Source organism: Gymnoscopelus braueri (genome assembly GCF_963280865.1).
Source record: "Gymnoscopelus braueri genome assembly, chromosome: 8".
NCBI lineage: Eukaryota > Metazoa > Chordata > Actinopteri > Myctophiformes > Myctophidae > Gymnoscopelus > Gymnoscopelus braueri.
In genome coordinates, this window is record NC_137609.1 from 6,555,529 (window position 1) to 6,574,010 (window position 18,482).

The 18,482-nt window shown below is 40.9% G+C and overlaps 1 protein-coding gene across 1 annotated transcript; it reads right to left on the reverse strand.

The window, feature by feature from the left end:
* Nucleotides 1-1,879: 1,879 nt before the first annotated feature.
* On the reverse strand, nucleotides 1,880-10,187 carry casr (calcium-sensing receptor; the record flags this gene model as incomplete). The annotated part of the gene is made up of 6 exons (XM_080435922.1): nucleotides 1,880-3,024; nucleotides 4,360-4,483; nucleotides 5,120-5,350; nucleotides 5,756-6,595; nucleotides 7,167-7,473; nucleotides 10,003-10,187. The coding sequence occupies 6 exons, from the start codon at nucleotides 10,185-10,187 to the stop codon at nucleotides 1,880-1,882; spliced, it is 2,832 nt and encodes a 943-aa protein (XP_080292048.1).
* Nucleotides 10,188-18,482: the final 8,295 nt, after the last annotated feature.

Sequence of the window (18,482 nt, forward strand, 5' to 3'; positions counted from 1 at the left end):
AACTTTACAGAAAAACAAGCCCAAAGCCGCTTATAATAAGCAGACATGGCATCACTGTTTCATGCCCCTCCTCTGTTCCTGACAGTGATGGGTGTGTGTGTGTGTGTGTGTGTGTGTGTGTGTGTGTGTGTGTGTGTGTGTGTGTGTGTGTGTGTGTGTGTGTGTGTGTGTGTGTGTGTGTGTGTGTGTGTGTGTGTGTGTGTGTGTGTGTGTGTGTGTGTGTGTGTGTGTGTGTGTGTGTGTGTGTGTGTGTGTGTGTGTGTGTGCGTGCGTGCGTGCGTGAGGGGGTCTCACATCAACATGTCAGACCAGCCTGTACTGTTTGCAGTTGTCAGACACTCGTTATGCGTGCGAGTGAATCAAATTCTTTGAAAAGTCTTTGCCAACAAGCTATAGTATAGAGAACCTCTTTGTCAATGGCTTGGTAGATTTTGTGATGAGTTTTTTTTTAGCATATATCCCTGATCCCTTTGGCATCTATTTGTTTTATATTCATATGATTCTATGGTAACTGTTTTGGACATATGAGGTTTCCACCCAACAGAGACAATATTATGTAACCAGCCCAAAGTATGCACTCTATAAGCCACTCTCCTTAGCTCCTGAATATTATGTAATTTCTCTGTAAGACCTGGCTGCATCGAACAATTTTCAAAGGTTTTGACATGATTTAAATCTTTTAGAACCATTCAATTGTGTCTTCATGGTTTGCCTGATATGTTCCACTTAAGAATACAAAAGCTTCTTGATTTGACATGACATGTAAAACACGAGCACAGATAATACATTTATTATAATGACTTTTATTGTAAAACATATATACATTTTATGATTTTATTTTTCTTTACAAAATTGTATAGACCAAAGCACTTAAACCCTATACACTTCATTGACCCATGTCTCCCAGGGGTCGAATGGTCCTCTACTTTTTCCCATCCACACCAAATCTCTTTACCAAAAAATAGCAGATCTACAAGCTCGGAATACGATGCGTTGTGAGCTTGTAGATCTGCTATTACCTCGGCTATTATGACATGCACATGCCCAGAATAGGGACGCTAGGCCGGGTTCAAGTGGTTAAGTGTGTTGGTACCAGGGTTAACATGTTAATGTTAACCCTGTCACCAACTTGGTAAAAAGAAAAACAACAGGATCTAAGTTCTTGGCTTTGACTGGTAGGCTTTCACTGCAGGGTTCCTATGGGGGCTGAGCCAGTTAGTGCACAATGTAACGCCCGGGATTTGAACCCGGGTCTCCCGTGCCGGATGGGATACTGAAGCCAAACATCTTATACATTAGCTAGGCTAAAGAGAAATCCCTGTTGGCCAGGGGAGATATTAAGGTTTTGGTCTTCAGGCAGAGGCTCTGAGCCACTCTGCTACTTACAGACCATAATATGGCCTGTGCACTAACTGGCTGACAGACAGGATACTGGCATATTATGCTACTTGCTAAGTGCATGGAGTGGAGGGCCCGGGTTTGAATACTTTTCTCACGTGTCTCCCCCCTTTGCTCTGCCCTTGTTTCCCCTTCTCTCGCTAGTCTCTACACTCTCCTGTCTGAAATAAAGCATAAAATACCAACAGTAAATCAAAAAAAGAACTGTTTCTACAAAAAATGGAAATAAAAAATGGAAATAGTAGGATAGGTCCAAATGTGTCTGTCTTCATGGAATGGCTATAATGTCTAAAATCTCTGTCGTTCGACGTTGTGACGCAGGCCACAAATAAACGATCTAAAAGCTCACGACACGCCCCACCACGACGTGTTGTGAGCTTGTAGATCAGCTACTTTTGGCCCATGACACCTTCGTACCGCAAAGTATAAACCAAGCTTACGTCGGGGACATTTTAAACACTCCCAAATGTCTCTTTAATAATCACATCAACGAATTCCTCCTCGACTCCTCGAAGCTCAAGGACAGAGTAACTGTTCCGCTGCCGAAGCTCACGCGCGGCTTATGGACGCCCCGCCTCCCCGAGGGCGTCTCGTGGTCGTTGCTGTTGGTCTTGAGGCTGATGGACGAGGAGGGCGTGGAGGCGGACGATCCGCCCGTGCTGCTGGAGCGCTTCCTGGAGGCCGAGCTGTGCTTCAGCGTGGCCTTGGCGGCCACCTTGAAGGCGTGGGCGGCCGTGCAGCAGCGCACCTCCTCTATGGTGTTCCTGGAGGGCTTGAAGAGGATGATGTACACCTTGTTGGAGAAGATGCAGGCCAGCAGCCCGAAACTGGACGACAGTATGGCGATGGCCTCCACGGCCGACACGAACTTGCCGTAAGTGCTGAAGTAGGCGGGGATGAAGGAGATCCACACGATGAAGAATATCAGCATGCTGAACGTGATGAACTTGGCCTCGGTGAAGTTCTCCGGCAGCTTCCGCGACTTGAACGCCACGAGGAAGCTGATGGCCGCCAGGAGGCACGTGTAGCCGATCAGGAAGCCCAGGGCCATCATGGAGCCCTCCTTGCAGGTGATGAAGATGATCTCGTCGATGTCGTGGTTCCTGTAGCTGGCGGGAGGCGCGTTGTACAGCCACACCACGCAGATCATCACCTGGACGAACGTGCACAGGAACACCAGCAGGAACTGGAGGTTCAGGCCCCACCACTTGCGGTGGAGGCTGGTGGGGATCTTCGCCTCGAACACCAGGAGCACCCGGTTGGTCTTCACCAGGATGCAGGAGATGCAGAGGACGAAGCTGATCCCGAAGGCGGGCTGGCGCAGGCGGCAGGTCCAGTCACCCGGCTCGCCGATGAAGACCAGGGAGCTGGAGAAGCAGCAGACGAGGGAGAAGAGCAGGAGGTAGGACAGCTCCCGGTTGGAGGCCTTCACTATCGGAGTGTTGCGGAACTTGACGAAGACCCCGAACACGAAGGTGGTCAGGACGACCCCCAGCACGGCGAATATGGCCAAGGCGATCCCGAACGGCTCCGTCCAGGAGAGGAACTCTATTTCTTTCAGGAAGCAGGACGTGTGGTTCCCGTGAGACCAGGAGTTATTTGGACACTTGGTGCAGACACTGGCATCTGTGTGAATGAGACAAACATCAGAATGAATATGTTGACATTAGCAAGGTGAACACAGAGGGCACACACCTGTGTTGATGATGTGCTGGCCACGGCAGGTAACAGTGTTGATGAGGCCGCACAGCTCTTAGCCACGATGCAAAAAGTTTATTAAAAAGAAACCAACGTTTCGACTGTAAAGTCTTCCTCAGGGTTTAACAGAGAATTAATGCAGCAGTGCACTCATCACTTATATAGGGACTGGGACAAAGGTGGACTCATTACATGGGAGTGTCCTCAATTAAATACAGTAAAACAAGTATCAATTTTTATAATATTACAAACAGTTGAGGGTGGGAAAAACCTTCTGGAGAAAATGTTTTAAAGAAGCAAAATTCCAATAATATTTTTCTAAAGAAAATGCAAAAAACATTAGCAAGGTGTTCATCACTCAATTAAGAGACTATTTTATTAGTTTTCAGCAAACTAATAATATTGTATTTTTATTGAGCAAGTAAAGACAGTGTGTGGGTGTTATTAATAAAAAAAGGATGTGATTGCTCCACCAATGCACCTGTCGCCAAAGTTATAATCAGGTGTGCAAAAGCCTTTGGAGTACATACTGTACTGTATGACATTAAATGTTATGGTTGGATTGGAGCTGCCCATTGGACCACATTAAAGTTCTCTGTATGAGGAAGACAACCCACTGCGATGCTAGGTTTTAGTTCGAAACATAATGTTTTTGGTTAAAATGATTGGTCAATATTGCTGCTAACCACTGGCAACCACGTTATAAAAGCAACAAGGCTGGGATATACAGCAGCATGTTATACAACAGCCTATGGTCATTTAAGGCACCTATAGCCGTGATATAATCATGACCATCAGTATTGCTGTAAGACAGGGGTCTTCAATGTTTTTCAGGCCAAGGACCCCCTAGCTGAGAGAGAGATGAAGCAGGGACCCCCACTACATATTGTATTCATGTTAAATGTGTTTTCAGACATTTAACCACTTAAACGCTCAATACTTTGTAAACTTGACCGTTGGCTCAGTACTTTGTCTGCTCTTTTTTTCCCCCTATACCAAACCTCTTTGCTGAAAATAGCCGATCTACAAGCTCACAACGCCTCGCAGCATGAGGCGTTGTGTGCTTGTAGATCTGCTATTTTCGGCTAATGTTCCCCTCAGAATAGGGATGGTAGGCCAGCTAGGGTTCAAGTGGTTAGTGTAAAAAAAAAAGTCCCTATCACACAAAGATTTAGTGGCCCCCCTGTAGTAACTCTGAGGACCCCCTAGGGGTCCTGGACCCCCCGTTGAAGACCCCTGGTGTAAGATGTAAGTTGCTCATACCTTTATGGTCACTGTATTCTCCATCTGAGCACTCAGTGCATTCAAAGCAACACGTGGGCATGCTGTCAATGATGCCCTTCCTGGTGCCAGGCTCACAGTCTTCACTGCAGTTAGAGAATGGAAGCTGTAAGGTGGTAGAACACACAACATCAAGAGGAAGTTTAGTCTTTGACATTTTCCTATAAAGAATGATGCACTATGACTATGTGGGACCTGATGCTGCTTCAATTTAAATACAGTAGGTTGTGTCTGTAAAATATATCAATGTAAATAGTCATAAATGATTGTTAGAATAATTGTGATAATATATTCTCTCCTTGAGCTTCATTCAATTAGCCTATTCTTTTCCCCCTACTGTATATGACACAAAACATATTTAACCTCTACTGGAATGGGTATCACTGCAATGGATCAAATTAATGCACAGAGTGGATTATGTTGGCTTTGGTTTGAAATGACAGCAATTCATCTTTACTGTTACAAGCACTCAAATTGACCTTCATAGGTATCATCAAGAATAAACGAGGAAGACAGACATAAAAGTATATTTAGGATGGGATCTGACTTGACCCTGGTGTCGGGAAGGACACCGACTTGTTGACACTGTCAATAAAGTTATTTGAAGCAGATATGGCACACTGGACTGGACGCGCCACCATCGTTATTGTAGTTTGGACATAATTGCAATGACCTCTTTCCGTCGGGGGAAAGAGAGACAACAGATATAAAGCAGATTGTACTGTATCTTCAATTCAAATACCTCAGTACTGTGTCCATTCCATAGAATCTTGGTCTTGTCGATGAAGAGTTTGGCTTCTTTTCTAGCTTGCATGCTGAAGAAGCCGACCTCCTCAAACACCACAGAGGCATCCTCCGTAGACCTCTGCCAGTTTATAAGGGTGTAGTTTCCCATCAATTCGGCGTTCTCGTGAAACCGCACCTTTTCCCCCATGCTGTTGGTGTAGTTCAAGTGTCTGAGCTGTTTCAGGACCTGAGCGAGAAAAATCCCAATTCTGATTATAGGACCTGATTTTTATTCTCCTAAATAAGATACTGGGCAGTCCATTCCACTTGTATTTGAAAGAGGGAGATATCATTCAGTACATGAATGTCAAGCACGGTATAAAGAGACAAATCACTAGTCTAGAAGTGGTAGATGTGATGTAAGTATGGGTTAAAAACCATAACCACATCAAGGAGTACAAATAGATAATATATTAATAAATGAATGAGTATGCACTGTATTTACTTTGTTTGTGTTGTAAGACACCTTCTACTACACAGTGTGCCAAGCCTAAGGACTAATATATATTTTGATTTATGACCGCATGGCAAAAATCTGTTATAATTAGTAGAGAGACATGTGGCGTGCGTGGAATTATGAATCGGGTTTTACCTGCCACGCTTCCATTTTCTTGAAATCTGCACAGGAGTTGTTTGCAAACAGACCACGTCCAGGTGTGCATGTGAGTATGTCCTGAAGCGCCTGCGCAATCGAGTGAACCGCCACGTACACGTTGTACGAGACGCGAAGATTATTAAAGTCCAGATATGGAGTCTCAACACTCATGATGTCTTCCTCGCCGGTACACAGTGGTCTGGAGCTGGTGCTGCCGTTCTCGCTCTCCTGCAGTCTCAGGCTGTCTTCCAGATAACAGTTGAAGGTTTCTTCCCAGAACTCCCTGACAAACTCATTAGGGTGGTTTTTCTTTGGCTGGACCTGTTGCAAGAACTCCTTGAATCCGGGGATGAGGCCGGCCCGCAGGGCAAAGCCGATCGTCCCGGCCATAACGTCAAGGTACTCTGGCCTGGCGATGAGGGAAGAGGTGGACCACGCCTCACTGGCGAGCCAGATACGATCTGTGATGTTTCTCCTGACCATCTCTTTGATTAAGGGCTCTATGTCGGGGCCACTGGCAAAAGCCACAATCACTTTGGCGGTAGAATTCTCAATGCGGTCGACCAAGGCTTGGATTTGGTGATCCTCAGAGTACTGGGAGATAAGTTCATTGAGGTCAATGCAAATGTCTCGCTCTTCCATCTCTTTCTCGAACTTTTCGATCCCCGGGCGTCCATAATCGTCGTCGGAGGCCACCGCGATGACCCAGTTCCACTGGAAGTGCTCAATGATGTCTGCCATGGCGGTGGCCTGGTACTCGTCTGTTGGAATGGTTCTCATGAAGGATTTATACTGCTTCTTGTTGCTCAGCAGGCGACTCGAGGAGGCGTAGCTGATCTGCAACAGCAACGATTAAAGGAATTAAACAACGTTGTACCCAATGCATTTGAAACCACCTGCAGTGTCATGCAACCTGAATCCAGATGGAAACAAAACATCAACTTTCTTTTTTGCCTTTATTTAACCTTTATTTAACCATGCGGGCAAGATCACAACTGTGGCCCGGAAGGCTGAATCTTTATGTAATTCATCCAGCATGCTTTAATATTGGTCAATTGGTCAATCAATTGGTCAATCCTCTGTGGATAGCTTTAAAGCACACCTCAAGACCTACTTCTTCACTCTTGCTTTTAATTGATTTTTTGGTTGATTTTTTAATCTCTGTGTTGTTATCCATGTCCTCACTGTATTGCCTGATTCACTGCCTTTTGCTATTATTTTAATGTTGTTTTATGCTTTTCTTTTTTGCTTTATTGTTAAATTAGTTGTAGTTGTAATTGTATTCTTGCTCTGTAAAGCACTTTGAGCTGCATTTCATGTCATGAAAGGTGCCATACAAATAAAGTTTATTATATTTTTAATAGTGGTGGACCATTGATTGATGATTGATCTCGGTTCTATAACTCACCTGAGGAATGTAGAACAGACCCAGCAAATTGGCGACGGCAGTTGAGACCGCCGATCCCGATGCTCCGACCACCGCGATGGTCGATGGGATGTGAGCGGTACAGTTACAGAACTCATCCAGGTTGAGGGAGTCGATCTTATTCTGAGCCACGAAGCTGAGGGTGGCCTCCAGGGCCTTTGACACTGTGTTGCAGGTGTCAAAGATCCTGTAGCCCAGAGTGATGTTGGGCAGCAGGGTGCTGCTGTTGTTGATCTCGTCGATCGCAAAGATCATCGCCTGGAGCCACCGGAATCCACGGAAATTGTACCTGCAAGGATGACATGAATTTAGCTGGATCTTTGTACTGTGTGGTTATAAATGTTGAACTTGAACAATTTTAAGAAAGGTCTACTTTAGAGAAAGAAAACATTTAACCACTTTCAACCAGGCATCGGGCAAGTCATTACAGGCGAAACTTTTCAAAATCATAAAAAAACTAAATAAAAATATAGCTGCAAGCAGCGATAATACGGGGCCAGCGATTGCAGAGAGAAGAAAGAAAGAAGCAATGATAAGTAATATGCACAATAAGCCATAGAAACATAGAAGACTGAACTTGAGAGAAAGAAACAAATGAGCATTTTAAACCCTCACTAACCCTAACCTCAGTAAAACTATGCCTACCCCTAACCTCAAGAAACACTACGCGTAAGCATACGAATGCCAAATCATGATCACCTCAATACATCGTCAGGGACAGGGATCGAACCAGTGACCTTCGGACTCATAGGCTGCCTTTCTTCTCATTGAGCTAGAGATATGATAGCCCTGGTAGTGTCTGTTGATATATATGTCTTTCCGTCCCTGATGGACCAAGCCTCTGTTTTGCTAACTACTCTAGATCTCTGGTTCCCTAACCATCTACCGATCAAAATTGTACATCTCCTCGGAACAGAAACCAGTGAAAGTAGCCGATCTACAAGCTCAGAAAACGTGAAAAGTTGTGAGATTGTAGATCAGCTATTTTCACAATGAAGTATGTCATACATTGAAAAAACATACTCTCGTTGCTATCTGAAAAGTTTTGAGATTGTAGATCAGCTATTTTTACAATGAAGTATGTCATACATTGACAGAAAATACTTTCGTTGCTATCTGAAAAGTTGTGAGATTGTAGGTCAGCTATTTTCACAATGAAGTATGTCATACATTGACAAAAAATACTCTCAAATAAGCATTTCATGTTATCTTTAACAATTGCACATGCATTAATTAACAAGGTCATGTTTTATGCAATGCCCCCACTCACCCACCCTAACCTCAGTAAACACTACATGTAAAACTAAGAATGCCAAATCATGATCATTTCAACACATTGTCAAGGACAGGGATCGAACCAGCAACCTTTGCCCTCACAGACTGCCTCTTTTCTCATTGAGCTAGTAATATGGCCTCCCTGACAATGTCTGTTGATATGTATTATTCTTTCCGTCCATTATGAACCAGGCCTCTGTTTCACTAACTACTCTAGATCACTGGTTCACAAACCATTTACCAATAGAGAAATTGTATGTCTCCTCGGAACCAAAACTTCCGAAAGTAGCCGCTCTACAAGCTCACAAAACGTTGCTATCAAAGTTGTGAGATTGTAGATAGGATTGTAGATAGGCTATTTTCACAATGAAGTATGTCGTACATTGAAAAAACATACTCTCAAATAAGCATTTCATGTTATCTTTAACAATTGCACATGTATTCATTGATACAGTCATGTTGTTTGCATTGCACTTTAAATGAAGTCTGCATGAACCAGCGACCTTGCGGTTGTCAGGCAGATTCTGTAGAGAGAAGCCATCGGACCGACAGACCTGAAGTGGTGAAAAAGGAGGTCACACAAATAATACAGTTTCACGCAAATAGCTGAAAAATCCTGGGTTTAAGTGTTTTTCAAACTGCTCAAAATTGCGGACAATCTAAGGGCGGAGCTTACTGGTCAAAGCGATAGATGTGTTCCTCATGAGTCAAGGCACAAGTGTAAGCAAGTTTCACGACTTTCGGCCAAACGAGGCATGACTTTTGCCTGTTTAACGTTTGCATGTTCAAAAAATTGCTATAGCGCCCCCCTTTGGCCAATTGGAGTAAGATTGGTTTCAGTGATATTTGAAATGTGAGTCTGCATGTGTGTGTTAGGGGCAGATGAATAATTTTCATAAAACTGCAATAGTTAAAACCTATCTCCTCCTGGGATTTTTGAGTACCTTTGCCGACAAAACGTTAGTGGCGGATTTTCCATAAGTGAAAAAATTCAGAAGTTAAGAGCCAATGAATGTTTTTCATATAATTCAAAATGGTGGGAGATATAAAGGTCAGAGGTCAAAAGTCAGAGTGTGAAAGTTGTTAGGCATGAGTAGACGCATGTGTGTATCGAAGTTTCTGGCTGTAGGTCAAACAGGGCTTGAGTTGTACCTGTTCAAAGTTGGCACTTTCAATTGAGTGCTATAGCACCACCTTTTGACGAATGACTGTGAGATTCATTTCTTGACCGTTTCTCATGACACACTACCATATGGCCGAGTTTCTTAAAAAGCGACAGCACTTTAGAAAAATAATGCCAATCTTAAAACGGAGCCCAGCTCAGTGCCTGAGCTCTGGCCCCGTAATAATAAAATGTCAGAAAATGTACTAAATGTCAAAACATTCAAGATTTAAAAAAAATTGCAGATCTAAGCTCACAACGCATGGTGAGCTTGTAGATTCACCACACAAAAAAGTATATAGCAAATACACTTTCAGAGTTAAACTAACCCTAACACTACCCGCACATTTTGCCTAAACGTTAACCGTACGCTCACATTACCTGACACACTCTGTGGATTCAGGACGCGCGGCCAGGTCTTGGTCTTTGGCGGTGACACCAAAGTGAATTGGGAAAAGCCCCCCAAGCAGGATGTCACCGGTCATCTGCGCTCTCTGGTGGGGTCCGTACGTGGAGATGACACACGTGCAGCCCATCAGCAGCACATAATGCAGGGTGAATTTCATCTCTCAATGCTCTCAGACAGGTTTCTTCTGTGTGAAGATGTCTTCAGCCGCAGGTCCTCCCATGAATCTGCTTGCGGTGTCGTTGTGTGTTAGTTGTGTTTGCTCTGATGGGAATGACTATAGAGGAACAGAAAACACATGTTTGGTTCAGTGTCACATCAAGAGCAGAAGATCTGATCTCACTGGCAAAATCTACTGTATATAAACTAGATTTTAGTGTCTGTCTGTGTTTCTGTACTCTGTATGTCTGTCCTGGGAGTAACCTGGGCGTCCTTCAACCGTACAAGCTCAAAGTTGGCATGTGTGCCGACGATGACCTGGGGGGGGTGCCTTTGCTGAATTCAGCTTCACTGATTGGCGGAGCTTTGTGTAATGTTCGTGCTAATGATATCAGGGATTCCCGTATCTCCAAATTCGGTCGTACGGTAGTGGGTATTGCAATGGCTACTGGTAACAGGTACAATGGGTACTCTGACATCAAGTACAACAATTGCAAGGGCATTGCATAAACTGCTGGTACACCCAATTTGCATCGTTCCCGAGTAGGCCAGTGCCCATTTCTAAATCGCTGATTGTGGTAACGGGTACCGCACAAAGGTACCCTAACAATGGGGTACAGTGAGTACTCTGGCAACAGGGCATGCATTCCCAACTTGTATTGTTCCCAACTTGTATTGTTCCCCGAGGAATAGGGCTGGTGCCCTATGTTTTCTAAAGTTTTTGAAAGATTTACCCTGATGTAATGACATGCCCAAAATAGGGAGTTGAAAAAGATAAATGAATGAAACGGTTGTTAAATGTGTCACAGTTACCTAACTGACTCGTCTAGCTCCTTAAAATAGCTCTCAAGAGAGAAGGGGGGGGGGGGGGGGTAGAAAGACCAGAAGGAGCATGAAACAGGAGTGGTCACACTCCACTGATCTTCCTTCCTGCTTAAGCCTCACGCTGTGGCCCACAGTCTCCATTACCATGGCGACGTGTGATAACGGCTCCGCCGCATCGGGCTAATAGTCCTGGAAAAATGCTGTGGCACTGCAGCACTGTGCTAATGAAGCAAGAGCTCAGCTCACATGGAGGAGCCACACCTTCACTAACTCAAACTTTATACACAGTTTTAGGCACTGTTTACAATGTAATGTCAACTTTCCTCTTGGAGTGAAGATTGTTTTTTTATTTTTTTATATTGATTGATGAAAGAGTGAAGATTTTAAGAAATACTGAAATTTAAATATAACTTTTTCAATGATGGATACCAGGGTTCCCAATATAGGACAAGACAACAAGAACAAAAAATAAGTCACAGTCTCAAAAAGCACATTAATTATTACACACTTTTAAAGCAGCACTATGTAACTTTCCTCTTACTACCCCGGATTTGAACCCGGTTTCCCGCTTAAATGCTGACATTTTTACCATTGAGCTAATAGAGCCAGCCTGCTTGCTCAGGGGATAAATTGAATCTTTGACCATCAGGTAAAAATTCGTGTCAGATCCTGTGTCTAGGTGAGACATGACCTTTGACACGATCTAAATGTCTCAATAGAAGAGCAGGGAGACAATACACAACCAGCCCAATTAATAAATTAATAATAACAATTAGTTGTACTGTATTAAAATACTCTACCAAACAGATTTTGCATTATATTCATTTAAAAAAGTTACATAGTGAGGTAAATTAATTATCACACACTTTAAATACTAATAGAAGCATTACTATATATGTAGTATTATGTATATGTCAGGACTACTGTATGTGTGTAGTGCATATTACATAATTCATACATCCACTAGGCTTTACCAAATGAATCACAGCAAATAATGAGAAATCTCTGTAGCTAGTTATAGCATAATATATAGTATTAACGGCTGTATCAATAATGACAAAATAATCACAAAGCCTTATCATCATCCGGTAAGTAACACCTAATAAATATCAAACTTACCCCCTGGGTTCTTGGAAATTATTCAGATATGCATCTGTAGTAAAAACACAGTTTGTCTGCATCTCTGCACTTTTTCTCAAGGATCTCTCCAGCCTCTCCAGTGTGTAGAATGGATTCCTCAGACAATAGGTTGCTGGACCTATTTCTCCATGTCAATCATTAACAGAGAGAGAGAGGGGGCAGGCCATTTCCTGCAGCTCATTTTCAGCCCATTCCTCCTTAACCACATTAACCCTGATGTCACTATTTTGGGCAAGTTTTAAACATCTTCAGAATAGCGAAAGATTTCATTATTTGATGTACAACAAAGTATATCGTTGCTGTCGGGCAGAAACCTCTTATCTCCAAATTCTAACTTTTTGTGTTTTTTGTAAATGAATGCCCTATTTGATCGTACTACAGCGTCACACAAAATATCAATAGTAGCAGATCTACAAGGCCGAGCTTGAGCTTGTAGATCTGCTACTTTTGCAAAATAATGTAATTGAATACTGAAAGGTAACAGTTTTGGACATTTTCCACCCGACAGAGACGATATAGTGTAACAAGAATGAGAAAGGTGTCATTAGTCTAAAACAGGGGTTTAGATTGAAATTATTCCCTTTTATCAACAGTGACATAATTATGTTCAGTTACTTTCCATCATCTACGACTATGTAGTTAAAGTTACTCAATGAACAAGGTGCAAATATGTGAATATGCTATCTTTCACTATTTTTGTACAATGATGCTTAATTGTGTATGTAATATAACAAAACTCTAATCTAATATAAAGACCTCCTTCCTTTAAACTTGTCCATCTCAGTAATGAAGCTCATCCATATTTTCCAGCATAAACATAATCAGATTTTTGTGCAACAGATTACATTGTTTGTAATACGATTAATCTTAACCCACTGCTTGCAATCCATTAGTAGAAATTAGTCTGATTAGAAACGCTTCCAATTAAAGAGGGAAATGTCTTGATTAGCAGATTGTATAAATTGTACTATGTAATGTTGCTCACATGCAATCTCAAAAGCATATCCATAAATGTTGTCCCCAAACGATTTTCCCTTTTATTAGGTCACTGTTTACTGGTTATTAGCTTGTCATCATGTAATTAAAGCCATAATGTGATTTCCTGGAGACAGTGGACTGCACCTTGCAGTTCATTTGTTTGTTCACTCGTTACCATCTAATGGACATCTCCTCAGTGTGTTGCTAGGCAGATGTCCACGGTGAAAACAATGACGATTTACAACGCGTCCCCTTCACATCACTGGTCCAAGGGGGTCTGTTCCAGTTTGGAGAGGAGAGTTGTAGAACGATGCTATGTCACACTCACGTCACATCAGTGGTGTGTTCTACCGTGTTATATATACGTAGTATGACGTGAAAAAAAAGCTTAGCCTCTAAACTAAGTACATTTACTCAAGTACTGTACTTATTTACTCAAGTACTTAAGTACAATGTTGAGGTATTTTTTACTTTACTGGAGTATTTCCAAATTTCAGTACTTTTTACTTCTACTCCACTGCATCTCAGAGTCAAATATTGTACGTTTTATTCCACTACAATTATTTGAAAACTGTAGTTACTAGTTACTTTGTAGATTTAGATTATTATTACAAAACATATATTAACCACTTCAGCACTATATACATTTTAACTCAAATCTTTGCTTCTGGGAGGTCTCTGGCACGAAATATTTTTGGATGGTATTCTGGGATAAAATATCTCCTCCAACTTATAGCAAATCCCTCCACAGCTCTGTCTGTCTGTCTCTCGCTCTCTCTCTCTCTCTCTCTCTCTCTCCGAGACTCTCTCTCTGTCTCTCTCAGTCCTCTGTTCATTGTCATTTGATATTCACCAATTACGTAACAATGGCTGTGCTGCTCCAGCACGGCTTAGGAGCCTTCCTGTGCCTCCCTTATGTCACTTCCTCTAATCATATATGTCAATAGAGAACATAATAGCAGGGAGAGTGTCATTTGAAACACGTATTGTTGCATATTCACAACTTGTAATCCTTGATAATGATTCAATATTAGATGATATACCTGCCTTGTCTCATGACAGCAAATACTGTTCACACAGATCATACTGTGCTCATCTGTGCACATACTGTGTATGCTCCATCAAATCACTGGCACCATTGGGAATTTAACTCAACTCAGAGAGTGTACAGATGGAACCAAATGAACCCATAACTCTCAGGGTTACAGCTCTGTAAGGGTCTGTTTGGTTCCTTGTTCCTAACTATCAATTTAGTAATCATACATCTGCTGCTATGCTCCACCACCTTATGTCTTACCTCAGGTACTTACTGTTACTGCACCGGATATAGCTATGTGTAGATATATGTATGATTATTTTGATCTCTGTCTTCCGCTTGCCACCCTTCTTCTTCTTCTTCTCTTTCTCTTTTATGGAAATAACAAAACCATGGAACTTGTAAACCTGTGATGTAACAATAAAGTTGATTCTGATTTAGCTGGCGATCCCCTGGAACCCCTTCATCCCCCTCTGGTGGACAAATCCACAGCTTAATAAGACAAAATATACATTAACTAGAATTTAAATTTAAACTTCATATATTTAGCTTTCTTTGTTATGGGCATTGGCTGGCAAAATATTTACCCGAAGTACAGTACTCAAGAAAATGTACTTTGATACATATCCACCACTAGAGATCAGTGACCGTTGTACTGCACTGATTTGTTCTTTAGTTTCCAATCTATGAACACAATACGTTGATGCAAGGCCACGTTTATAAACAAAACGCATTGTTCAGTTTTTAAAGTTTCCGCTTTTTCAACATTTCTTTCTCTGTCTCAACAGGAAAGTCAATGTACTGTAGTTTAAAGTGGCACTATGTAACTTCAGATCGTGTCAAAGGTCATGTCTCACCTAGACACAGGATCTGACACAGATTTTGACCTGATGCTCAAGATGCAATCTATCCTCTGAGCAAGCAGGCAGGCTCTATTAGCTCAATGGTAAAAAATGTCAGCACTTGCGGAGGAAACCGGGTGCAAATCCGAGGTAGAAGAGGAAAGTTACATAGTGCTACTTTAAATGCTGTTTATATTTTGTCTTATGTGCTGTTTTCTTTGTTATGGGCATATTGGCTTTACCTAATAACACCTAACCTCTTTTGAGGTCACATTCTTCTCGAGATAGTTGCGTTCTCCTCAGACTGAACTGGTCAGGGTTATTTGCTTAACCCATTAAGACCTGAGGCCGATTCTACAAATGTCTTCTACATCCTAACAGTTTTCTGAAAAACTTTGTTTCTAAACTTTCTACATCAGTGGTGCTCAAACTTCTTCAGGTCAAGAACCCCCAAAAGTATATGTATTTGGCTGCCGACCCGCATCTCAAAATATTTTGTTCCAGGGACTCCCAGAAGCAAAGATTCGAGTTAAAGATGTTCGCTTAAAAAAAATTATATACTGCACAAATTTTCACGATAATGGGTTAAATCTCCTGGGAAGAAGAGGTGACATAGGGACAACACTAATCTGCACACTCCTTCTATGAAAATTACTTATATTTCAAGTCAAATCTGTCAAATGTAAATGTTATATAATGTTTTGACATGTTTTGACATGTTTTGACATTTGACATTTGACATCACACATTCATGGTTGGGCACTTGGGCACAAAACAGCTTACAGTGCAGCTGCTGAGTTAAGTTTAAATTCCTGCATCACCAACATTACAGCCAATCAACATTGAACAAAAGTTGTGCCATTTCTCAGAAAAAATATTCTGATCCCGGAAGGATCACAAGTGCCACATGCAAACAAAGCTATAAGAACAAAGTCAGATGGGTTTTGAAATTAAATGAATACATAAATACTATAAAATCGTATAATATCCTGACCTCTAACAATGTATCCTCTGGTGGACATACTGTACACACAGAGACAAACAGACAAGCTCATTACAATTAAATTGCATTTTGATATTTAACCATGTGAATCCTAGCATCTGTATTGTGGGGCAAACATTTGGCAAAAACAGCAGATCTACAAGCTCACAAATGCGTTGCAACAGTCAGATTTTGAGCTTGCAGATCTGCTACTTTTGGCGAATATATTTAGTGTAGAGGGGGGGGAATATAGGGGCTCTAGGATAGACCCCTGGGGGACTCCGGTAAACTGTATGGGTTTTTAAGTAAAGTTAATGTCAGATCCTTTAAGACTTCTACTTTAATGTTCTATATTGGGTAATTTCTGGAATGCCTACAGTATGATACCGTCACTGTCAGGTGTCCAAAACGGTTGCTTTTCAGGAGGAAAAAAAAAAAATCTAGCTGATCTACAAGCTCAAAACTTATCACTTCGGGAAAAAAAGAATTGTTATATGGAGAAAAGAGGTTTCTGCTCGACAGCAATGATATGTTATTGCTTCAGATCACACTGTAGTACCTTTGTCAGATTTATGGGAAAGTTATCATTCTGATCCTGTCCTTTTCAGAAGTAGCACGTACGTCTGAAATGTAACATAATGTGTAAAAGATCAACACAGCGTAACCTGGAGCCTGGAGGCCGCTCACACAGGAGGACACGTCCAATGGCTTTATGTCCACAGAGAGAGAGGTCTGGGGCCTGGGAAAGAGGCACTCTGCAGGGTCCAGCCAACAAGGTAAGAGGGAATTACATACAGTAGCCTAATATATAACTATAACAATAATATATTGATTATTGTATCAATATATTATATGGATATTGTGATATGAGACTAGCTATTGTATGGGATTTCGGATGTTGTGATTTCGTGATATGGCATAAGTGCTGTATTGTCCTGGTTTTATTTACTTAAGCCCTATTTTATACAATTTATTTTTTGAAAATAACCAAATATGCCGATCTACAAGCTCACAATGTATCGCATTGTGACACGTTGTGAGCTTGTATTTTAGAAAAATAAATGTATGTTATCGTCACAATACAATATTATCCTCACAATATTGGGTCAAACATATTGTGATATTTAATGTTGTCCATAGGAGGATTAATATGCTTTAAAGTACATACAGTACTTAATTGCATAGCCTATATTAACATTCCCTTTGTCCACCTTTAACATAACAAATGTCTTGTGATGTCAATGATTAAGTTTATGCCTGTATGTGTGATAGTGGTTGGGTTGAATTGTCTTACCTCATCATTCTTTGCTCTAAAAACATTCAAAGTAGAAGATCTAGAGATCAGTGACCATTGTACCGCACTGATTTCCAGGAGATTTGTTCTATACGTGTTATTTAGTTCTATCAACACAAAAACACTTTGATCCAAGGCCATATTAGCACTATTCAGTTTTCAATGTTTGTTAGTTTTTTCTCTGTCTCGTCATATATTAAATTCAATGTAGTTTTATATTTGTATTTAGTCTTATGTACAGTTTTCTTTGTTATGGGCATTGGCTTTACTTAATAATACATACCATGTGTTCTCCTCAGACAGACTAAGCTGGTCAGGGTTATTTGCTTAAATCACCTGAGAAGAGGTGGTATAATGACGACATATCTATATCTACACACTCCTTCTAATTCATTGTATTCAAAGTCAATTTCAAACCTGCAGTTGATTAGATTTTCATTTAACATACCCAAAAGTAACGACATACTCAAATTCAAATGCAAAAGCCTGGTTTGTTTGTATTTCAATTTATAGACAATAAATAGTGACGTTTGGAACCTGCAATAAGAGGTGCATTGCTTAGAATAATAGATAACAACTACTACTTATAGTGACTGTAATCTTATTATAATCGCAGTGATTATTATGTATTATGAAATTATTATAATGTATTATAACTATAGATAGTAATATAATAGACATTGTATCCTGGTCAAAAGAAAAAGTCTGTGAATGTCCAGCAATTATGAAGTGATACTTGATGTTTTAAGTCATTATAAAATGCTTTATAATGTGATATGATTATTGTTATCAAACATTACGGAGCTTATGAGTACTTATAACTGTAATTATACAGTGTTATAAACAAATTATAACCATTCATACATTAATTTATAAGTCATTATACAAGGCTTTATAATATGTTATGATTATTGTTATAAAGCAGTATTTATTAGAGCTTATAACAATAATTATACATTGTTATCAGCATATGCATTATGTAATGCATTATACTGTAAGTATGTTCATAATACATTATAGATATGGGCTTCATAGAAAGTGTTACTGGTCATTTTAGTCATGCATATTATTCAGGTGTATAGGATTTATACACGATTTATTTCTTTGTGATTATTCTATCGATTACTTACCTGAATTGAATAATTGAGTAATAATAAATAGCAGATCTACAAGTTCACAACTTGTTGCGAGCTTGTAGA